The sequence below is a fragment of the Somniosus microcephalus genome, chromosome 10 (genome assembly GCF_052327205.1).
Source record: "Somniosus microcephalus isolate GS21.2 chromosome 10, FLI_Smic_1.0, whole genome shotgun sequence".
Classification (NCBI taxonomy): Eukaryota; Metazoa; Chordata; class Chondrichthyes; order Squaliformes; family Somniosidae; genus Somniosus; species Somniosus microcephalus.
This window is the reverse complement of record NC_140996.1, coordinates 165842993-165868521: the sequence shown is the minus strand read 5'-3', so window position 1 is coordinate 165868521 and position 25529 is coordinate 165842993. Positions and strand designations below refer to the sequence as shown.

The 25529-nt window shown below is 42.2% G+C and overlaps 1 protein-coding gene across 2 annotated transcripts in view; it reads right to left on the bottom strand.

Moving 5' to 3' along the window:
• Positions 1–8682: 8682 nt before the first annotated feature.
• LOC147111823 (cullin-5) overlaps positions 8683–25529 on the bottom strand; it is a 98572-nt gene continuing 81725 nt past the window's right edge. For both annotated transcript variants that reach the window (XM_085999092.1, XM_085999093.1), the window contains exons 17-19: positions 25105–25223; positions 21582–21705; positions 8683–13634 (exon numbers count right to left, since the gene is read on the bottom strand). In XM_085999092.1, coding sequence (XP_085855218.1) covers positions 13440–13634; positions 21582–21705; positions 25105–25223 — 438 coding nt within the window. In that variant the 3' untranslated portion in view covers positions 8683–13439. The remainder of the gene's footprint in view (positions 13635–21581; positions 21706–25104; positions 25224–25529) is intronic.

Genomic DNA, 25529 nt, shown 5'->3' with positions numbered 1-25529 from the left:
CTGGAGCGAGTGGGCTACACCCATCGTCCCTGTGATTAAAAAGTCGTTGAGCAGCACGCCTGGAGAACCAAGGAAGGTTCGCATCTGTGCAGACTTTAAGGTAACAGTGAACCCGGTCCTTCACACCGTACAATATCCACTTCCGCGGATTGAAGATATTTTCGCCTCGCTATCTGGAGGGAAATGCTTCACTAAGATTGATCTGGCCCAGGCGTATCTGCAAATGGAGGTAGAAGAAGCATCAAAAAAAACCTCACAATCAACACCCATAAAGGTCTCTACCAATACAACCGGCTGGTATTCGGGGTAGCATCAGCTCCGGCTATTTGGCAGAGGGCAATGGAACAAGTCCTGCAAGGGATCCCAGGGACCCAGTGTTATTTGGACGACATCCTGGTCACGGGCGAAAATGACAGTGATCACCTTGCCAACCTGGAGCAGGTGCTCACTAGATTGCAGGAATATGGGCTCCGAGCTAACCGCCCCAAATGCGAGTTTTTTAGAAAACAGATCTCGTATTGTGGCCACGTTATCGATAAAGAGGGGTTACATAAGTCCCCAGAGAAGATTGAGGCAGTAGTCAAGGCTCCAGCACCGGAAAATGTGTCGCAACTGAGGTCGTTCCTCGGGCTGCTAAACTACTACCATAAGTTCTTGCCAAATTTGTCTACAATACTACACCCACTGAACACCCTACTGCAAACTGGGGTGCCATGGAAGTGGAGTGACGAATGTAGACTAGCTTTCCAGAAGAGCAAAACACTAATCGCATCGAAAGAGGTATTGGCCCATTACAACCCGGCATTACCAATTTGGTTGGCATGTGATGCATCACCCTACGGCATTGGAGCGGTGCTGTCGCACAAATTCTCGGACGGCTCAAAGAGGCCAATAGCCTTTGCGTCACGATCACTAACCTCAGCCGAGCGTAACTACGCCCAGATTGACAGGGAGGCCCTCGGCCTAGTGTGGGGAGTGAAAAACTTCAACCACTATCTGCACGGGCAGAAGTTCACCTTGCTGACTGACCACCAACCACTTGTCTCCATCTTTAATCCAAAGAAGGGCGTTCCGGTGATGACTGCACAACAGCTACAAAGATGGTCCCTTTTTCTAGAGGCGAACCAATATGAAATAGAGTATAAGGGCACGAAACGCTGATGGGCTATCACACCTGCCACTGCCTACTGCGGAGGAAGCACCAGCAGTGGACCCTGTCGAAATATTTTATTCGACTATAATTGAACGCTTGCCAGTAACTAACGCGGATATAGAGGAGACCTGAAATGACCAGACACTGTCTCAGGTATATGATTTGACGGTGAAGGGATGGCCAACACATGGCGACTCACTGTTGCCAGCATTCTCATCCAGAAGAGAACAGCTGTCAGTATGCCAGGGGACCTTGATGTGTGGATCCCGAGTGGTAATTCCACCCAAGTTAAGGGAGAGAGTGCTCAATGAGCTTCACGAAGGCCATCTGGGAGTGGTGAAAATGAAAAGCCTTGCCAGGGCTTATGTGTGGTGGCCGGGGATCGGTCAGCAAATCGAGGACCTAACCAAGAGCTGCTCAGGATGCCAGAAGGTCCCAAATGCACCACCACATGCCCCTCTACACCCACGGGAGTGGCCCTCCTCTCCATGGCAATGGGTGCATATTGATTTTGCTGGTCCATTCATGGACTCAAAGTTCTTAATAGCCGTGGATGCGCACTCGAAGTAGCCTGAGGTGATCAAAATGTCCTCCACCACCACGGAGAAAACTATTGCAGTCCTACGGACCATTTTTGCCAGGAACGGCTTGCCAGAGCAGATTTGCTCTGATAACGGACCACAGTTTGTGTCCGAAGAATTTCAAAGATTTATGAAAAGGAATGGGGTAAGGCATTACACATCCGCCCCGTATCATCCAGCCACAAATGGATTGGCTGAGAGGTTCGTACAAACCTTTAAGAAGGCAATAAAGGCTATGTACAATGACAACATTCCGCTGCAGCACAAGGTGGACAATTTCCTGTTCGCCTACCGGAATGCGACACATGCAGTCACCAACCAGGCCCCAGCCATGATGTTCTTTAACCGAAGGTTAAGATCTCGCCTGGATTTGCTCAGACCAAACGTACGAAGAGATGTCGAGAGTAAGCAATTCCAGCACATCCATGAGAAGCCAACAAGGAGCTTCAATATAGGGCAACCAATCTTGGCCCGCGACTACCGAACAGAAAAATGGCAGCCAGGAGCAATATGCACACGGCAGGGCCCACTAATGTACACAGTGGACGTTGGGGAGAGCATCGTGAGACGCCATGCTGACCAGATCCGAGAGTCACAGGAACAAGTCAACCCCATGCCTCGCCCATACGTACCTGGTGATGAACCCGACGTACAGGTAGCATCGGAAGCTGATGAACCAACCGACGACAGGGGGCCAGAATCGCCTCCGCACCAAGAACAAGACACTCGGGAAAGGCGCTATCCAGAAAGGATCAGGAAGCCTCCCCAAAGACTGAATTTATAAATAGACTATTTTCAGCTAATGTTGCATGTTAAAAGCGTTAATTGTAATTAGTTTGATATTTAATTGTTAAATGAGTGTTATGGTACTGTTAATCTAAAAGGGGAGGAATTGTAATGTAAGGGGAGAACTACTTTTTACAGCTCCTGTATACTGTAGTACCGGCAGTGACCACACCTGTATATAAACCCTGAGTGGTGATCTGTATAGTTAGTTCTAGAGTAACCCTCATTCAGTAAACACCTGTTGAATCGTTCCCTGCAGTCGTTCTCTGATTATTGAAGAACACAACATTAAGATACACGGATCTAACACTGGATTTTGCCAGCGCTCGAAGGGCGGATTTGAAGGCAGGGCCGCTGTCAAAATAGCAAAGATTGACAGCAGGTAGGAAACCCACTGTCAACCCACCTCCACGCGAGTCTCCCAAGTGTCGGGTCTGTCTGCGCAGAACTGACCCGACCCCAAACAGCGGGGGAAACAATTTTTATTTTTTATTCATTGATGGGATATGGGTGTCACTGGCTAGGCCTGCATTTAGTGCCCATCCCTAATTGCCATTAAGATGGTGGTGAGCCGCCTTCTTGAACCGCTGCAGTCCATATGGTGTAGGTACACCCACAATGCTGTTAGGAAGGGAGTTCCAGGATTTTGGCCCAGCGACAGTGAAGGAACGGCGATACAGTTTCAAGTCAGGGTGGTGTGTGGCTTGGAGGGGAACTTGTAGGTGGTGATGTTCCCATGCATCTGCTGCCCTTGTCCTTCTAAGTGGTAAAGGTTGCGGGTTTGGAAGGTGCTGTTGAAGGAGCTTTGGCGAGTTGTTGCAGTGCATCTTGTAGATGGTACACACTGCAGCCACAGTGCACCGGTGGTGGAGGGAGTGAATGTTGAAGGTGGTGGATGGAGTGCCAATCAAGCGGGCTGCTTTATCCTGAATGGTGTCGAGCTTCTTGAGTGTTGTTGGAGCTGCACTCATCCAGGCAAGTGGAGAGTATTCTATCACACTCCTGACTTGTGCCTTGTAGATGGTGGAAAGGCTTTGGGGAGTCAGGAGGTGAGACACTCGCCGCAGAATTCCCAGCCTCTGGCCTGCTCTTGTAGCCACAGTATTTATATGACTGGTCCAGTTCAGTTTCTGATCAATGGTAACCCCCAGGATGTTGATAGTGGGGGATTCAGCGATGGTAATGCCATTGAATGTCAAGGGGAGATGGTTAGAGTCTCGCTTGTTGGAGATGGTCATTGCCTGGCACTTGTGTGGTGCGAATGTTACTTGCCACTTGTCAGCCCAAGTCTGAATGTTGTCCAGGTCTTGCAGCATATGGACACGGACTGCATCAGTATCTGACGAGTCTCGAATGGTGAACAGTGTGCAATCATCAGTGAACATCCCCACTTCTGACCTTATGATGGAGGGAAGGTCATTGATGAAACAGCTGAAGACGGTTGGGCCTAGGACACTGCCCTGCGGAACTCCTGCAGTAATGTCATGTGATTGAGATGAATGACCTCCAACAACCACAGCCAACTTCCTTTGTGCTAGGTATGATTCCAACCAATAGAGAGTTTTCCCCTTGATTCCCATTGACTGCAGTTTTGCTGGGGCTCCTTGATGCCACACTTGATTAAATGCTGCCTTGATGTCAAGGGCAGTCACTCTCACCTCACCTCTTGAGTTCAGCTCTTTTGTCCATGTTTGGACCAAGGTCAGGCGCCGAGTGGCCCTGGCGGAACCCAAACTGGGCGTCAGTTAGCAGGTTAACAGCCAAATTGAATGCTATTTTGAGGCTTCCTTCCAATTTTTTGTGCTCCCCGACGGGTTACCCGCTGCTCGGGGAATATGCCAGCTCACCCTGGCGGGAGTTGAGTCTGCTCTGATGTATCTGATAAGCTGAAAGCTGCAGAAGTGGTGTAAAAAATGCCATGTTGCAGATGGTCAGTTTCAGAGCGCAGAAACTGTTAGTTACTGATTTGTAAGACAGAGATTTCTTTAGCTTGCAAGTGTTTAGAGCCAACTGTATGCCCAGTGCCACCTCATTGGAGCAACCTCTCTCACCATTGACAGATCGCTTCTGTCATCTCAGCTGCAGCTGCCATCTACTGCAGTATCATCGGTGCCCTAGAAACTATCTCGCCTTGCTCCTCTGATTCCTTCCACACTCAGCCCCAACATCACCAGGCACACCAGCAGCACCAACCTTCTCCGCTATCACCTGATGCTGCACAGGATACAGGGCATCAACCCCTGACAACATTGATGCCCAGGGAGGCCAACGATGGCATCACCATGGCCAGATTTACTTCACTTGACGCTGTAAACCCTGACTGCCACATGATGCACCAGGTTGACACCATCCCAGCACCGTAAAGCATCCCTTTAATATCCAAGCCATTCCATGCACAACTCATCACTATAGCAGGGGGGCGGGGTAAGAGTTATGCCTCAGCATTCACTGGAACTCAGTAAGACACTTCTCAATGTGTGCACAGATCTGTCCAATAAGGTGCAGTGTTGAAAATACAGATTTCACTATGACAACACATTACCAGAAACTTCACATGGACATTGGCTAAACGTCTCAAGTGCCTACCCTTGTGTGTTGCTAGTTGGTATGCTTGCAATAGGATGAAGGTGAGGGTGAGGGGTGGCTAGTGAGATGGGGAAGTGATAAAGTAGATAGAGAGGGTTGGTTGGAGTTGCAAGGCAAGTTGGTGTAAGGATGTGCAGGAGAAGGGTATGGAAGGTAGAGTGACGGGGAAGTGTTGAGTGGCACAGCGGGGTGAGTTTGAGTGTGGCTTTGTAGTAACGTTGTGATCCACTGAAAGGTTGGCGCCACTGCAGCCAGGGACTCCTGACGACATCCCTGCTTTTGCCCCCCTGTGCAATGTGCAACCAGGCTGCGTTGGTGGCCTGGGGAGGTTTCTTCCGCCCTTGGAAGAGGACCTCCCTACGTGCATATGCTTATGGAGGGAGTCATGGGTGAGCCTGGGTGCAACCGTCCACCTTTGTGCAGTGTTCATCAGTGTTTGCAGCGCCTCAATGCTGTAAAATACTGACAGAACAACTGTCAAACACAAATAACATCAGATGACCTGCTTCCTGTTACTTGGCCGGGAAGCCCGCAGGGTGGGCTTAACAAGGCCAATCAAGGGAAAATCACTGATAGAGCAGCTGCAGCCGGGAGCAGGACCAGAATCCGTCAATCAGCTATCCCGCCACCACAGAGAAAATCCAGCCCATAGCATTCCCATGCACCTGCTATTCTTGACCTAGATGGTGGAGGTCGCAGGTTCGGGAGGTGCTACGGAAGAAGCCTTGGCAAGTTGCTGTAGTGCATCCTGTAGACAGTACACACGCCAGCCATGGTACTCTGATGGTGGAGAAAGTGAATGTTTAAGCCACTGGATGGGGTACCAAACAAGCAGACTGTTTGTCCGCTTGGATGAGGAATTGGCTTGCGGACAGAAAACAGCGAGTTGTGGTAAATGGCTGTTTTTCAGACTGGAGGATGGTAGACAGTGGTGTTCCCCAAGGGTCAGTGCTGGGGCCACTGCTTTTTTTTTTGATGGCCTGGATATTGGAATAGAGTAGAATTTCTAAATTTGCCGATGACACCAAACTTGGGGGTGTGGCAAACAGTGATGATATCAATCGACTGCAACAGGACATAGCAGAATGGGCAGACAAGTGGCAGATGGAATTTAAGAGAAGTGTGAGGTGATGCATTTTGGCAGAAGCAACAGGGAGAGGCAATATACACTTAATGGCACAGTTTTAAAGAGTGTGCAGGGACAGAGGGACCTGGGAGTTAATATGCATAGGTTCCTGAAGGTGGCAGGACATATTGAGAGTGGTTAACAAAGCATATGGGATCTTGGGCTTCATAAATAGAGGTATTGAGTACAAAAGTAGAGAACTTATACTGAACCTTTATAAAGCACTGGTTAGGCCACAACTGGAGTATTGCATCCAGTTCTGGTTACCACACTTTAGGAAGGATGTGAAGGCCCTGGAGAGGGTGCAGAGGAGATTTACTAGAATGGTTCCAGGGATGGGAGCTCTTAGCTACAAGGACAGGTTGGAGAAGCTGGATTTGTTTTCATTAGAGCAAAGGAGGTTGAGGGGTGATTTGAGAGGTGTACAAAATTATGACAAGTTTGGATAGGCTAGACGGGGAAAGGCTGTTCCCACTAGTTGATGGTACAAGGACTGGGGGACACAGGTTTAAAGTTTTGGGCAAGAGATACAGGGGGGATGTGAGGAAAACTTTTTTACGCAGCGAGTGGTGATGACCTGGAATTTGCTGCCGACGGAAGTGGTGGAAGCGGAGGCACTAATGTTTTCAAGGGGAGACTAGATAGGCACTTGAGGGAAATAAACCTGCAGGGCTACAGGGATAGAGGACTGACTGGATTGCTCTACAGAGAGCCGACATGGACTCAATGGGCCGAATGGCCTCCTTCTGTGCCGTTATGATGGGACTTCTGGCTAGTGTCAAGCTTCTTGAGTGTTTTTGGAGCTGCATCTATCCCAGCAAGTGGAGAATATTCCAGCACACACTTGACTTGTGCCTTGTAGGTGGTAGAGAGTCTTTGGGGACTCAGGTGAGCCACTAGCCACAGAATACCTGAATCGCTGACCTGCTCTAGCAGCCATGGCATTTAGGTGGCTGGTCCAATTCAGTTTCTAGTCATTAGTGACCCCCAGGATATTGATGGTGGGAGTCTTGGTGATTGTTATACCATTGCATGTCAAGAGGAGGTAGTTATGCTCTCTTGTTGGAGATGGTCATTGCCTGGCACATGTGTGACACCACTTATCAGCTCAAGCCCGGATATTGTCGAGGTCTTGCTACATGCAGGCATGGACTGCTTCATTATCTGAGCAATTCTGAATATGACTTGCACTGTTTAATGATCAGTGAACAGCCCCACTTCTGACTTTATGATGGAACAAAGGTCATTGCTGAAGTAGTTGAAAATACATAGGCCTAGGACACTGCCCCGAGGAATTCCTGCAGCAACGTTGAGGTTGAGATGATTGGCCTCCAACAATGGCAATCATTTTTACTTGTGCCAGGTAGGACTCCAGCCACTAGAGAGTTTTACCTCTGATCCCCATTGACTTCAGTTTTACTAGAGCTCCTAGGTGCCAGACTTGGTTAAACACTGCCTTGATGTCAAGGGAAGTGACTCTCACCTCACCTCACTCTCAGAGGCATGTTGGCAATGGCACATGGTTACATACAGACTGGTCCCAACACTTGTGGAAAGTTGTCCTGGAAGTCAGCCTCCTGCCAACTATGTGTTTGGACTCTGACACCCAAGGCCTCTATGGTGCACAGGCTAGCACAATGCTAAATACTATAGTGCATCTTTCCCTAAATGTCTGTGGGACATTTGCCAATCTGAACATGTAATACATAGTTATAAATTTGATGAACTATGTAATTACAAACCAAAATATAGGCAGCACCAAAATGAACCATGTCAAAAACAGATCTTGCTGGAATTACATCAAGACATTACTTCTGAATTTCAAAATTACAGCTTATTTTCAGATGAGCTTTCTATTTGTGGATTTCATGCCTACCTGTGCCATAAAAATGAAGTTCAAAAGAACATTTATCCCATGCACATCTAGGTGCAAAATTGTTGCTAAACTGCCTCCTGCGAAAATGTAGCCCTGCGTAAACATCGCAAATCACAGGAGATTAGACATGGTCTATGGACCAAATGGTCTTCTGTGGTTCCATAAATCTCTTTACAAAATTGCTTCAGTTTGGCCATCAGCATTACCAAGAATTACTGGTTTCTTTCTGAAGGTATGGCTAATATAATGTACAGTATTTTGCTGTGTACAGCAGGTTTATTTGTACTGCTTGCTCTTTCAGATGTATACAATTTAATATAACAGTATTCAGTTTAAAATTTACAAGAATATGAAACTATAAATACACAGCCTGCAAGCTTCTCGTTTCTTATCCAAGTAACATTCCCTTTCACAAGTCCTTCTAGTTACAATATTCTTGACAATATTTAAGATGGTCAATCCTTTAAAGTCCGATGCCCACATTACATCATATACACAAGTGGTGGAAGTTTAGTGCAGATGAGGTATAGTCAATATTGAAGATCATCCCTTTAACAAGTAGGATAATAGCAAATTGTTTTTTTTTTTTTTTAAGGATACGGTAGCAAGCGGAGTTTAGAAAAAATCTTTTAATTTGCAACTGTGCTAGTGTCTTAAAATTACATAACTGATTATATAAAACGCACATGGAGGTTTTATATTGCACTTTTATTTTGCTGGAAAATAAATTATGCAACTTAAAAAATAAAAATTCAAAAAAATAATGTAGTACATCAAAATAGTTTGATCAGGCTGCTATGTAGAAACTGCTACCATTCAAAAATTGTACAGCATCATAACCTTGGTATGTAGTGGCACACATTCAACTTGTAAATATTAATTGTAGATAAAGTAAAACCTATCAATTCAACTTTGCGCAACACTCCAGGCTTTAGTGTATATTACAGGAAGGCTTCTAAGTTTTCAACATCTTACAATATGTAAAATATGCAACAGCTTATGTATAACTAGGGTAACAAATGTACACAATTTATTGGTGACCTCAACACAGCTCCACATGAAAAATCATCCGTGCAAGTCCAAGTTTCTTCAGTATTTTGTGTACAATAAATTGCACAAATGAGTAAAGAAATCTTATTCTCAACATAATGAAAAAACTCAAGTTATAAGTTTTCATTGCAGTTTTCTATACTTTTAAAAAGATGGTTTCTAGGGTAGTATAAACAAGTAGATCCAAACACTGAGGATTTGTGAAATATTTTAACTAGTTATTCAATAACTTGTACACTATTTCTACATTTTAAGTTATACAAGTTACAATCAGTTGTCTTTTTCTTGGATTTTATTTTTATGGGGTAAAAAAAGTGTAAAATTACACTCACTGATGCCGCAGGGAGCAAATGAACAGGTCTCTTTAAAAAAAAAAAAAACAACTAAAATGAAAGATTCTGTGGACACAGAAATGGAAGACTTCAAAACGTAATTTTAATATCTATTACCATTAAATTGCAGATTTCGATAAAACAATTTCTATTAAGTCACACAATTCTAAATTGTTGACTAATTCCATATAAAAAGATGATTCTTATTCCATTTGAATAAAAGTAATAATTCTAATATTTCCCATGTTTTCTCTACCAGGCAGTGTTGCAACAAGATCCATATACACATCTTTATTTAATGAAGTGAAACTCTGTGTGCAGATACATGGTGCATGCCGTTTCTGGGGTTTTCATAGAGCATGCAATTTGTTTTTGTTTATACTAACTTACTCTGTATTAAATCACAATAATCTGGTCACATAATCAAGATTAATTTTAATTTTTATTAAAATATTTATTCAGGACCTCCTCCCAGATCATTGTGATTAGATCCAGAACTAGACATTGATTTCTCCGCATTTGGTATTTGGTTGGCATTGAAGAACTGAAATCAGTACTCGGATGTTTTTCCAAGTTCTCATCTAGCAACAGTACCAAGCAAATACTGGGACCAGCAAAAATGGTATGCATCCCTTTTTTCCTTCTTTGTTCTTCCTCACTCCACCTATGCATATTTTTCAGTCATGCAGTTACTCACCTCAGTGCACTCAAGGGATTGGACATGTTTCAAACTGAGAATTCATGATCCCCACACTCAATTACTGCATCTACATAGAATGCATTTTACATGTAATAATACTCCCTTTTAAAGGGGAGAATGCCTAGGTACTTCTTAATGAAAACCCCAACCTGAAAGTAAGGTATTCAATTTTACCACCCCATAAATATTAGGGATGTAAGTTTTGCAGGAGGGAAATGGAAATTACGCACCAAAATCCCCTTTTATGCATACATGCCACGTGTACAATCATCAGTGCCCTGCACAAACTGCAATAATTTTAGGGGCACCTAATAATTATTTTCACCCAATTTTCTCCCCTCCCCAAGTCATTGACTCCTTGCTGCGGTATATTTCTACGGATGTCAGTTGCCCTCCGGTGCCTCACCCAAGTGCCTGTTATTCACGTTTGAACTTTGTCAATGAATGTAACAGGCTGTTCAACTATAGCTGGCACCATGCTGAGCCCAGTCCAATCATCATCTGACATCTAACTAATGCACACTTCGAGCAAGAGTTACCAGGTATCAATCTGGAGCAGGAATCCTGGTTTATCTTCCCCTCAAAGTAGGGAAGCCAAGGCCTACTGCTGTTCTGGCTGAGCTCAGCTAACTCGTCACAGTCCAGCGATTGAATCTTGAACCTTCATAGTCTATGTCCCAGTTACTCATTAGATAATTTCACCAAGACACTGGACGACAGTCAACTAGTACTTAATGTCAAATTGTATTTCTAAAAAAAATAGATTTTTGCCAAGTCTCACAATTCATCAATTATCCGTGAATCAAAATACAACATTGTGGACTTGCATTCCTACTGGCTGAGTGGCAGGAAATGTTCAAAGAGCATAGATTCAGAGTCAAGGTCACTGCCAACCATGGTCACCATTTCTTTGAATTTGTAGCACATATGAAAAAAAGTTATTAAAAGAATGGGATTTAAAATGTGAACAGCCTAACATTTAATATATTTAATAATCTTCATTCTTAATGAGTTTGACAATTTTCCCAATTCCCAGAATATACAGTACCATGAATTCCAAGCAGGCTAATACCATGTTAACTAGATAAAACCTTTGACAAAGCTGCACAGTCTCCACCCCTCTCCATCTGAACCAAACTTCTGACAAAAGCATTAGCCTTAATTTGGGATTGCAGGACATTCCTGACCATAATATGTTACAGATTTAGCCAATGTCACTCCTCAGTCAACTCACCAGCAGAGACCCTCATATAACAGTCCATTTTATCTCTCCCCACAGTACTAAGACTGGCAAAACTCATCCTAAAAAGAGAAAGGTCAGGTTGAAGTGCAGTCAGCACGTGATTCCAACTAAGGTCTCTACAACGATAATTAAAACTGCTGTCTAATTGAATAAAATTACAATACATCAGTATAACTGAAGCCACATATAGAAAAGTTAGGCAAGACATTTTCAGCAGTGTCAGAGAGGGTGTTGACAAGTGTTTGTGGGGCACTGAAGATTTAAAAAGAAAAACAGCTAAGAGTACTGTATGCACACATGCAAGGGTGGTTGCCAAAATATTAGCTTTTTTTTTTATTAGTAGAGACCAAATTTTTTGAAACATGATCCAATTTTATAAGCTGGTTCAATTACTGGACCACTCACCAAGTAGTAAACTGTGCTTAGGTTTTCAGCTGCCTCAGAACTACACTAAATCCTAGTGACAGTTGCATTTTTCTTGTGTAATCAGCCACCAGTCACAAAAGCAGATACACATTTAGTCTGTTACTATTTCTCCTCTTCTCCCCCGCATTCCTCAGATTCCCTCAGAAACTTTTCATCTGGGATTGACCTCCAGCAAAGAAAATGGGGTAAGGGCAGGCTACAGACATCTCCACTAACATTACCAGTCAATAGGATTGGATGCAACAGGTAAAAATGAACGAGGTTTTTCCATCCCCAAATTTTCTCTCCTTCCTCTCCTGAAGGCACCAACTCTTGATGGGATACAGTTCCACAGGAGCTGGCAGCACCGCTGTTCTTCACCCAAATAGTTAGCTTCACGTGTGAGGCAAAATTGTATCAGGCTATTTGTAGAGGGCATTGCAACTCAGCCTGATCCTGTCCTCACCCATTGTATACTTTCCAGCTGGAATTACTGGCTAGCAGTCAGGAACAGAATTCCTGGTTCATTTTCTCTCTCCCCAGCCCAGGAAACAATGAAGCAATATTTAAAAACTATATTTTACCACCTGCACTGAAAAAAAATGTAATTTAGTACAACTGGTTAACTGAGCCTAAGTTCTAAGCTGTCTCAGAACAATGCATGATCCCAGACCAATTGTAACAACTGGTGCCCTTGTTGAGAAAATCCAACAACACAGACTGCAAATAAAATTTGGTACCTTATGGCCTGTATGGCTTGGTGCTATAATAGATGGTTCCTTTACCCAATAGGCTTTAGGGAAACTTCAAATTATAGTTTTTATATCCTTCCCTCACCTCTACACCAAACATGTTGGAATCTTTTCTAACTCATGGTACTCCTTTGGGACGCCAGAAAAAAGTGAAAAATATTCATCCCAACTGTGACAGGCTTGGCTGACCGGCTTGAATGAAGGCTACCTTTGAATTCAGGTTGCAACCAGCTAATTCAGATAGCATTAGAATGACTAGGATATGGACAACTCTTTCTTCTAACATTACCACATCAGCTAAGCTCAATAGTGAACCACTATAGCCAGAGTAATATTAAACATTTCAAATGTGCAACAGGTTAAAAAAATCATATCAGGTCAGTCACTACTAAATGACAGCACCTGGTATCTTCAGAAAAGTGAAACTACTGCTCCTAACACTATTTTTCTTTGCAATACAAAATGACTCAAGTATTTTCCCCAGTGCATGAAATTTAAAGTCCTATATTCACTGGTTTAAGTATGTCTGGAAAAAACTGTATTTAACTCTGGTACAGAACAAGTGAAAATAGGGCTAAAGTTACCAAGAAAGCATAGCAGGCTCCGATGAATTCAGTACTCCCACAAAACAGCATGCTGTCAAAAGTGAACTACACAAAGGCAGGTAAATGCTAAGTGGATGAAACTGGTAAATATTGTTCATCTGTGGTACGGTAAGGCAGGGACTTAATAATAATGCAACTGAATAAATCTTTGAATTGTAGTCACTCTTCTGCTACCTTTTTCAAAGTCTGCAAAGACAAAATAGGACTCATTCCAACTTCTGACACTGTTCTCTTACACAGTCACTTATGCCATATAAATGAAAGTGTTTATGTCCGACTCATCCCTTCTAATATATTTGTGCTCTATCAGCCATTCAATTTGTTCTTTGATCATTTTTTTCTGTGGCAAGAACATATTTTTCAGTATTTCTACAAGTTCTGTCTGGAGCTGAGCATTTGTGATTTTTTTCCGCATCTTCATGATTTGTATGATCGCTTCCTGGAAATTAAAACAAAATGGAATCAAAATTTCAAACAGTGGATCAATTTACATAATAGCTTCTGGTATTTTCCCTGTTCTTCAAAATGAAAACGAACAAGCTTTCCTAGCTTTTAAATTGAAGTTTTTTTTTTTTTTTTTTAAATTGAAAGTTTTATTTAAGCAATTAAACATTAGTATTTGTACAGAATACTTTATATACTATATAATTTTCTTCTAGTATACCTACAAAATGGAATATTCCTTTTAAAAGCCCCGTCAGTCACAAACCTTAAGATAATGAAATAGTTGATTGTATTCGAAATATACAGCAGGACCTCGAGGGTAATAATCTCTGGATTATTGCCTGAGCCATGTGAAAATTGGCATAGAAGCAGTCGGATCAGGAGAATTAACACGTGGCTAAAGGGCTGGTGTGGGAAAGAGGGGTTCCTTTTCTTGGGACACTGGCACCAGTTCTGGGACAGGAAGGAACTGTACCAATGGGACGGGCTCCACCTGAACTGGGATGGGACCCGTGTCCTAGCGGAAAGGGTAAATAGGGAAGTGGCAAAGGCTTTAAACTAGTAAGATGGGGGGAATGATCTACAAGAAACGTAACCAGCCTAAATATAAACAAAACAGGAAAAGAGAGCATAGGAAAGAATAAAGTAAGGGAGGACATTCATGGCAAGGGAATAAATAGTTATAGAACAGAAATCTAAAAAGATGGTTAAACATAAAGTGAGAGGAAATCCTATTAAAAATGAGCTAAACTGTCTGTACAGCAATGCACAGTGTCCGTAATAAAACAGGGGAGCTGGAGGCAATCATACGTTGTGAAGAACCAGGCATAGTAGGGATTACTGAGACATGGCTACAGAAAAATCAGGACTGGGAATTAAACATTGCAGGGTATAACATATTTAGAAAAGACAGAGAGGGAAAAAGAGGTGGAATAGCTGTACTTATTAGGGATAACAATGGCAGTAGAAGTGACACAGATATTAGCAAGACAAAAATAGAATCCATATGGATAGAGATAAAAGATAAATCACACTAATAGGCGTAGTCTATAGACCACCTAATAGTGGAAGGGAGGTGGAGGAAGGAGTATACAGACAAAATAGGGAAATGAGTAAAAAACAGAATCATCATCATGGGGGATTTCAACTACCCCGATATTAATTGGACAGAAGAGGTAGGTAAAGGGGATAAGGGAATGCAGTTCCTACAATGTGTACAGAACTCTTTTCTAACCCAGTATGTAAAAAGCCCAAGGGAGGATTCGCATTTGGATCTAGTAATGGGGAATGAACCAGAGCAGATAAGAGAGGTAAAGGTAGGGGAACAGCAAGGGAATGGTGACCATAATATAATGCGCTTTTTTAAGGATAACTGAGGAGAAAAGTATGATGAAAACCAGGCTAATAGACTGGAGAAAAGCTGATTTTAGCTGAGAATAGAACTTAGGAAAAAAAATGGGCAACAATATTGGCAAACAACGATGTAGAACAGCAATGGGAAACATTTAAAACGGTGTTCAACAGAGTGCAGGAAAAAAATATTCCGCTAAAAGGAAAGAACAAACTAAACAATGATGAGACTCCATGGATGAATAAAGCCACAAGGGAACAATTGAGGGTAAGGAAAGAGGCATACATTTAGTACATAGACAGCAGGGGAGTGCATGATAAGAGAGAATACGAAAAGATTAGGGGATTAAGTTATCAAGGAACTTCAAACAAAATAGTAAAATATTTTATAGGCACATCAATTAAAAATAGATTGGCATGGGATTAGGGCCATTATGGGATAGTCAGGATAATACAACAGGTAACAATAGAGAGACGGCAGAAATATTAAATAATTATTTTGCTTCAGTATTTACCAGGGAGATAGAACAGGTGGACAAGACATTGGATGATGAGATTAGTAATGAGATAAGTGCATTTAAAATTTTAAAAAAGGGGATATATTAAATAAATTAATCAAACTCAGGATAAAACCCCTGGTCCAGATGGATTGCATCCACGCATTTTAAAAGAATCTAGGGAAGAGATAGCAGAGGCATTACTATGCATATTTAATAATTCGTTAGAAAAAGGTATAGTGCCAAAGGACTGGCGGATAGCTAACGTAATACCGATATTTAAGAAGGGGGATAGAACATGTCCAGGGAATTATGGACCAGTCAGCTTAACATCGGTGGTAGGAAAAATAATGGAATCCCTACTAAAGGAGAAAAGAGAAGAACATCTAGAAACCAAAAATATAATGAAAAGTAAACATGGATTTCAAAAAGGAAAGTCTTGCTAGACCAACCTCTTTGAAGAGATAACACTTAGGAGAGTACTGCGTACAGTTCTGGTCGCCATATTATAAAATGGATATAGAGGCACTGGAGAGGATGCAGAGAAGATTTACAAGGATGATAGCAGAAATGCGAGGGTATACATACCAGGAAAAGATGAACAGGCTGGGTTTCTTTTCTCTTGAAAAAAGGCCGAGGGTGACCTAATAGAGGTCTTTAAAATTATGAAAGGTTTTGATATGGTGGATACAGAGAATGTTTCCACTTGTGGGGAAGAGCATAACTAGAGGACATCAATATAAGATAGTCACCAAGAAATCCAATGCGGAATTCAGAAGAAACTTCTTTACCCAAAGAGTGGTGAGAATGTGGAACTCACTACCACAAGGAGTGGTTGAAGTGAATAGTATAGATGCATTTAAGGGGAGGCTAGACAAACATATGAGGGAGAAGGGAATAGAGGGTTATACTGATAGATTTAGATGAGGAAAGACAGGAGGAGGCTCGTGTGGAGCATAAATGCCGGCATGGACTGGTTGGGCCGAATGGCCTGTTTCTGTGCCATATATCCTATGTAATCTAATGTAATATTAACATGAAGTAGCTACTGTATCAACATCAAGTCAGCATCAGGCTGATAAAGAACAAACCTGCATTTATATAGCACCCCATCATATTTCTCAAGCGTTCCAAAGTGCTTCACAGATAGTGAATTACTTTGTAGTGCAGTCATTGTTCTTAAGTAAAGACAGTAGCCATTTTGCACACAGTAAGATTCCAGAAATAACAATGAGATGAATGACCAGTTTTGATGAAAGGTCATCAACCTGAAACGTTAACTCGGTTTCTCTCGCCACAGATGCTGCCTGACCTGCTAAGTATTTCCAGCATTTTCTGTTTTTATTTCCAGCATCCACAGTATTTTGCTTTTGTGACCAAATAATCTATTTTTGGTGGTGTTGCTTGAAGGAAGAAAGCTGGCCAGGGTACCAGAAGAACAGTCAGCCGTGGCTCAGTTGGAGCACTCTTGCCTCGGAGTCAGAAGGTTGTGGGTTCAAGTCCCACTCCAGAGACTTGAACACAAAGATTTAGGCTGACTCTCCACTGCTGTACTGAGGGAGTGCTGCACTGTCTGAGGTGCCATCTTTCAGATGAGACAAGGCCCCATCTGCTCTCTCAGGTGGACGTAAAAGATCCCATGGCACTATTCTGAAGATGAGCAGGGGAGTTATCCCAGGTCTCCTGGACAATATTTATCCCTCAATCAACATCACTAAACACAGATTATCTAGTCATTAACACATTGTTGTTTGTGCTATATAAATGTAAGTCTGTCTTTCTTTCTTCTTTGAATAGTGCCATACAATCTTTAGCATCCACCTGAACCAATGGAACAGGCCGATAGGGTCGGTGTTTAACATCTCATCTGAAAGACCAAAAATACAACATTCCCTCATTACCGTACTGAAGTGTCAGCCTAAAATAAATGCTCAAATCCTGGAGCGCTTGAACCCACAGCCTTTTAGCTCAGAGGCAAGAATGCTACCAACTAAGCCAATTTGCTAAAGGAGTTAAAAGATAAGAAAATAATCTTCACCCCAAATGTAACATACACCATTCCTAGGGGGACAGCAGCTAAAGGCCAATTGAGGCATTCATTTGCAAGCTTTCCTTGTGGTCTTCAGAGAGAAGGGGTTTTTGTGCTCCTTTAAGACTCAAAGACTTTGTGCAAGAGGGTAAATTTCCCATCAGCTGAAAGAGTCCAGTTTATGATTGTTCAACATTTGATTGGGCTAAGGGTCCAGTTGCAAGTACTTTTCAGAATCTGACAACAATGAAGATCACAACTGGGTAAAGATCAATAAATCACAATCTACAGCTAATTTATTACCAAAGGAAGAGGAAACCTCAACGAATTGGTGAGTGATTAAATATTGAAGCTTGCATTTCCCCAGAGCTTTCGGCTAAATTTTGGCAACCTGTATAATGTGACTTTCCTCAATTAACACAAGAAGCTCTGAAGCTGCTCATTCCCTTAATTCTAGCCAGTACTGAGAATTGCAACTCAACAGACGATGGCCTCAACGTGGGGAGTAATCAGACCCTCTACATTGGCTCAGCAACACCAGATAGAAAACCTGCACATAGCTAAGAAACAGACCCACTCATCCCACTGACTGAAATGTAAGCTATGCATATTTTATTTTTAAATGCTGTGGTGTGATGTGGGCTGGAAAGTTCAGTATGTTTATATTGGGGACAATTTTACATTGAAGGAGCCGTGGGTTTTTTCAGCTTATTTGGGGGTGGTGTAGGGAGAGACACAAAGAGGGCAAACTACTGCAAAGTTTGAGAATCCATGCTTTTATACTTGCTTTGGATCAATATGATGAATTTGTTCATTCAAATCTATCAGGCTGTAAAAACTTGCAACAGCTGTCTCAAAATAGCCATTATTATTATATGTATTATTTGAAGGGCATCAGCAAAACTCAAGCATATATGTAAATTATCAGGGAGCCTCCAAGTCACAACTGATTTGAATGAGCTGAATTGGAACATGCCAAGTACAAGAACTGGTAAGAATCTAAGATGGTTGTGCCAAGTAGGACTGTATATAAAAAGTAGTTTACTTTGGAGATTGTGGAAATTCTTACATTAAGAGAAAACAAACAGCAGGAAAATGATTTGAATGTAAAGCTGCAATATGTGGAAAAGGTATGGAGTAAAATACATTTTTCTTTTTAAAGTATCCTTATGGTTCCCTTTTCAGTAAATTCTGATTTTTGTTGCACCATTAGGGAAGTGGAAGATTTATCCCCATGGATGAACAAGCATATACTGCTCTTCTCATATTTCCCATCAGTCAGATCAAGAGGAGAAGCCAAACCCCCTCAGTCATGTAATGGCAAAGAGGAAATTTACTGCTGTGGGCCAAATTACTTTGCATTTCTCCTTTCAGACTCGCCATTCTTTGACCACTGTTGTTCACAATTTACATTAACGATTTAGACTTTGGAATCAAAAACACAATTTCTAAATTTGCGGATGACACCAAATTTTTTGGCGGGGTGCTGAAGATAGTCAATACTGGAGGAGGGCTGCAACAAATTACAGGACATTAGCATACTTGCAGAATGGGAATATAATTGGCAGCACGGTGGCATAGTGGTTAGCACTGTTGCCTCACAGCACCAGAGACCCGGGTTCGAATCCGGCCTCGGGCGACTGTCTGTGTGGAGTTTGCACATTCTCCCCGTGTTTGCGTGGGTTTCCTCCGGGTGCTCCGGTTTCCTCCCACAGTCCAAAGATGTGCGGGTTAGGTTGATTGGCTATGATAAATTGACCCTTAGTGTTAGGGGGATTAAATACGTGGGGTTACAGGGATAGGGTGGGATATGTGTTGGTGTAGGGGTTACGGGGATCGGGTGGGATATGCGTCGGTGCAGGCTCGATGGGCCGAAATGGCCTCTATCTGCACTGTGGGGTTTCTGTGATTTCTGTGAAATGAAGTTCAACAGATAAATGTGAGGTATTACATTTTGGTAGGAAGAATTGGGAGGTCACGTATTACTTGGAGGGTACGAGTCTAGGTGGGGTAGAGGAACAAAGGGATTTAGGAGTACAATTACACAAGTCACAAAGTTGCGACACAACAACAACAACTTGTATTTACATAGCACCTTTAACGTAGTAAAACGTCCCAAAGCGCTGCACAGGAGTACTATAAGACAAAATATTTGACACCGAGCCACATAAGGAGAATTTAGGGCAGGTGACCAAAAGCTTGGTCAAAGAGGTAGGTTTTAAGGAGCGTCTTAAAGGAGGAAAGAGAGATAGCGAGGCGGAGAGGTTTAGGCAGGGAATTCTAGAGCTTAGGGCCTAGGCAACAGATGGCACAGCCACCAATTTGAGCGATTATAATCAGGGATGCTCAAGAGGGCAGAATTAGAGGAGCGCAGATATCTCGGGGGGGGGGGGGGGGTTGTGGGACTGAAGGAGATTAGAGATAGGGAGGGGTGAGGCCATGGAGGGGTTTGAAAACAAGGATGAGAATTTTGAAATTGAGGCGCTGCTTAACTGGGAGCCAATGTAGGTCAGCGAGCACAGGGGTGATGGGCGAACGGGACTTGGTGCGAGTTAGTACACCAGCAGCCGAGTTTTGGATAACCTCAAGCTTACGTAGGGTAGAATGTGGGAGGCCAGCCAGGAGTGCGTTGGAATAGTCAAGTTTAGAGGCAACAAAGGCATGGATGGGGGTTTCAACAGCGGATGAGCTGAGGCAAGGGTGGAGACGGGCAATGTTATGGAGGTGGAAATAGCCGGTCTTTGTTATGTTGCAGATATGTGGTCGGGATGGAGTCAGTGGCTAGGGAGCAAAGTTTGTGGCGGGGACCGAAAACAATGGTTTCGGTCTTCCCGATATTTAATTGGAGAAAATTTCTACTCATCCAGAACGATATGTCGGACAAACAGTCTGACAATTCAGAGATTGTGTAGGGGTCGAGAAAAGAGGTAGTGCGGTAGAGCTGGGTGTCGTCAGCGTACATGTGGAAACTGACGCTGTGTTTTCAGATGATGTCGCCAAGGGGCAATACAGGTTAGCAAGGCCATAAAAATAGCAAACTAAGCACTGGGGTTTATTTCTAGAGGGATAGAATTGAAAAGTAGGGAAGTTATGCTAAACCTGTATCAAACCTTGGTTAGACCACACTTAGGAGAGTACTGCGTACAGTTCTGGTCACCATATTATAAAAAGGATATAGAGGCACTGGAGAGGGCGCAGAGAAGATTTACAAGGACGATACCAGATATGCGAGGGTGTACATATCAGGAAAGGATGAACAGGCTGGGTCTCTTTACTCTTGAAAAAAGACTGAGAGGTGGCCTAATAGAGGTCATTAAAATTATGAAAGGTTTTGATAGAGTGGATAGAGAGAGAATATTTCTGCTTGTGGGGAAGAGCATAACTAGAGGCCATCAATATAAGATAGTCACCAAGAAATCCAATAGGGAATTCATGAGAAACTTCTTTACCCAAAGAGTGGCGAGAATGTGGAACCCGCTACCACAGGGAGTGGTTGAAGCGAATAGTATAGATGCATTTAAGGGGAGGTTAGACAAGCATATGAGGGAGAAGGGAATAGAGGGTTATGCTGATAGGGTTAGATGAGGAAAGACAGGAGGAGGCTCGAGTGGAGCATAAACTGGTTGGGCCAATTGGCCTGTTTCTGTGCTGTACATCCTATGTAATCCTTTTTCTTTTCAATTTTCTCTTTCTCCTCCTGAAGGTTTTGATCTCCCCTTCCCACCTTTGCCCCCCCACCCAGGGCATGGCTCCATGTGGACCATGCACCTCCAACACCATGCCCAAGTGGCCAGTCTTTGTGAGCCCCAATAGAGAATACTGGTAGTCAACCACCAAAAACATCACAGCCACCCTCACCCAATGTTCCCACATGCATGTAATTTTATGGACATTTGTGTGCCCTCAAATTTCCAATACACGTTGCCAGTGAGCAAGGCTCCCTGCAGCGAGTGTAAAGGCAGAAAATTACCCCTTAAATTTCAACATACAATTTTTTAATATTAAGTTAATCACAACAGATGTTAGAGTTTAAAAGAGTTACGAGTTTATACTCGTTAAAGTATACCTGCGTGCGTAATATTCTCAGCTGGACTATTCCTTCATTTTCTTCTTCTCTCATTCTCTCTGTGGTTAGCTGCAATCTTCCAATTAAATTAATCTTTCCCCTCTTCTGAACTTTGCTGTTCTTGCTGGAAGACAGGTATGCATGCTATTGAAATAGAGTTCTTACATTTTTCTTTGGGAGGGGAGAAGAGGGCTTCTGACATTACTTATGCAACAGTTTAAAAAAAACAACTCAATGGTATCGAATGAGGATATTTGAATTAATCCTTTGTCAAATAACAACATTTTTACAAGGCAAGATATACATAATATTTTCACCTCTTTAAAAAGTGGTTCACATTTATAACTTACTGCTTCCTGGGCCTCAAAAACCCATGGCTTCACTATGGCAAGCACTGTAGCTTCCTCTTAACTGCAGCCCACTGAGGCAGGAAGAGCACCCACCCCATCTGGTTGATGTCAATTTCGAGAGTATGGAAGACAGCTCAGTCGAAGAAAACCAAGCATGCTTCGAGGATGAACCAGGAGAATTTCTTTGAAAACTGGTGCTTATTCCAGTCCATCTGCTATCAACTAGTTGTCACATAGATCATACACCAAGATTCTGAAGCATGCTCCACGACACCTGTAGGGTGACTCCAAGCTCTGGTGACAGTCAACCCACAAAACAGGCAACCATTCCATACAATGATTGATCTTTATATGAGGAACTGCCCAATATCAGTCCTAAATTTCCCTTTCACTAGATTGAACCCGTTCCCCCTTGTCTGGTGTTCCAGATTTGCCTTTCTATATTGTATACAGTCTTACAAACCTCTAAGTTGTCCTGGAGTTACATCCTTTCAAGGCCGATTACCCTAAATTTCACCAGTCTTGCTCATAACTCCGTTCCCTGACACTAGTGAGTCAAGTCTCAAATTTTTTCTGCATCACCTTCGGGCTTTAATGTCTTCCTTGTGTCTTGGTGACCAGAATTGGGACGTGCTCATGGTATAGTCTGAACAGGGCACTGTAGAGTTTCCTGATGACTTCCTCTAACTTGCACTCTACTGTTTTAGCTACATAGTCCAACATTTTATTTGCTGTTGATTCTTGCTGGTGATTGAACAGGTTGAGCAAAATCTTTTATTTCCTTTTTCAACTTCACCCTTAGATGCTTTGACACTATTACATACAATATATGCAAGTATGTGAGACAACAGCAGTTTAAATATTGCAAGTCCTGATCCGCCACCTCAGATTAAACTGAGAAATTGGTATCATCTTTGAATTTCACTAGTCTGTATTGAGTTTCTCAATCCAAGTTGTTAATGTAAATTAGAAACACTAGGAATTCTAGCACCAATCCTGGGAGCATGCCACTCAGTACTTCCCTCAATCCCAACATAATTTCTTTAACAAGTACCCACTACTTCCTATCCTTTAACCAATTGCTTACCCATTCCCAAATTTTTAAAACTCTCACCTCACCGCTTTGAAATTAGTAGCCTTCTGTGAAAAATTGTGTCAAATGCTTTTTGGAAGTCAAAGTATACCATGTTTTAGGGCTTTCCAGTCTAAACGGGGTGTCACTTCTTCAATAATGTCGAAGGTTGGTCAGATATGATCTCTCCTGAATCAATGTTGTCTGCTGTTTATTAGGTTAATCCTCATGTTTTATTGTTAAATTGATTTTATTATTTTATGGTACTGATTTAAGACATTGCATTGGTCATCATCTTTTGAAAATGGGCCTGTTTCCAATCTACTGGGATTTTTGGACTCCCTCATAAATGGTGGCCAAAACCCCATAAATGTCACCTCTTGTCTCGCTTTGTTCTTGTGAATAAACAATCGTCCACGCTGAGGATTTATTTGTTTTAAGCCTTTTCATGCTGTCTCAGACTTCCATGTCATTTATGTCAGTCATTAATTCTACTTGGATTATCATTTTCTTTGGGGGAAAGCGGATAGAGGTAAGGTTTCTTGCATCTTCCCTAACGAATACTTGAAAGTAGTATTAATTTATTATAGTAGCTACTTCATGCATATCCTCAGTTTCACTACTATTATAGGCCCAAAAATTGTAGTCCGCAGCGTTGCTCGAGTACGCCGCGGACCTGCGAAAAGAATAAGCACCTACCTGATGGGGGCCTTCATAAACTTGCTCTCTGATGCTGCATACCAGAGGACAGCGTAATGGCCCACAGATCCCAGGGACACAGCCTGTGTGGAAGCGTACCTGGGATCACATGGGCCTGGTCCTCCAATCAGGAAAGAGAATTCGATTTTACATCATTTCAGAAGGGAATCCCGTAATCAGATTTAATTACAATTAGGATTGGAATTTAATTCCTAATTAGCTTAATTCCACCAACTTCAGTACATCTTAGTTCGGTTAGTAAAAATGTAATTTTGCTGATAATTATCAACATTAAAACTCCAATCTTTGTAGCAACAAGAAAAACTCATTTGATACAATTAAACTATCCGACATCCAAGATGAAAATGGTTAAAACATACCCGAGATATCCCCTTGGAATTGCTGGGCAAATAGCCCAACTCTGCGGTAGCAATTGGTTTTTCTCTGGCCTTGCGGATGATCTGTCAACGCCTACATGGACATTGTAAGTTTGGGATTTGGCACATGTGGAAATCCCGAACTTGCAGGCCATTTCAAAGGCGCGTCATACCCACTGCAAATTCTGGCCCAATATCTTTTAGTGCCCTCGCCTCTTCCGACGGCCATCTTGCGCTTATAGTAGTGAAATAATTTCTTACCGTTATGTTTTGCATCTGCAGCTATGCTATTTTCCAAGTTGACCTTTACCTCCCTGACACCCTTTTAACACATTTCTACATGTTGCCATATTTGTTTTAGTGAACCATTTTAACTTTTTTCCCTACAGGATTTGTAGAATCATTTAAAAAAAAAAAAAACTTATTCCACTTCAGATTGATTTGTTAATTAATTATAGCGACGCTTGCTAATGCTAGGTATGTATTTATCCTGTATCAGCATTATGCCTTTAAAGGTCCTCCACTTCCATACGGAAATATTATTGAATGAATGTTCCCCAACTAATCTACTTAAGCTGTTCCTTCGATTCTTTTTCCTCTTGCTGTCTCCCAAGTTAAAAGGACAAACAGCCGTATGTAATGTTCCACCTAACTGGATCGCTAAAAGCTAGTTTTCCAGTAGCCACATTCTAGTAGCAAATTCATAAAGTTGGACTAAGACACTGATTTGCTTAGAGGATGCTTCATGCCTGCACTATTGCATTGGTTTCTCCAGATATAAATCTTTCAGGTCCCAAAAGTTTAATAAATTTTTTGCATCCACAGAAGTGTAAAAGAAATCCTCTACCATTTTGAATATTGCTGTTAAACCCATTTTTAAAAGCTGTAAGAGAGCCAAGAAAAACAAGATGGCAGTATACAATGAAAAAAAATTCAGCTGGTTAAAAAGTTAATTTAGGTTATAAGAAATTGTAGCTCTAATAACTAAAAATAAACATGATTTGAAAAACACTTTTAATACTTACATTAAAGAGAAGTCCTGATTCACTGAGAAAAGAGTGCCTTCTGTGAAGTCTTTGGGTGAGCTGACCTGAGGTTCATGGAGTAAAACTTGACGTTTCAATTTTGGAAAAGCTACAAGAGACTTTTGAAACAAAAACAGAACTAGTAAGTTTCACTGTCCTACTGTCATATAATAGTCGGCCAAATCATCAATGGATTGTCCAGAGATTCTCCCCCTTTGCCTTCCCTTCCACAAACACAGAGGAAACTTCATAAATGCCATATTACATATATTGGACAGGAAGGCAAAAAAACCTTGCTTTTGTATAGCACCTTTAATGTAGTAAACATCTTGAGGTGTTTCCAAAGAGGTGAAGGTAGGCAGTAACAGAATTAGAGGTGGTGAATAAAGGCATGGTCAAAGAGGTGTTTGAGAGGCTTCTAAAGG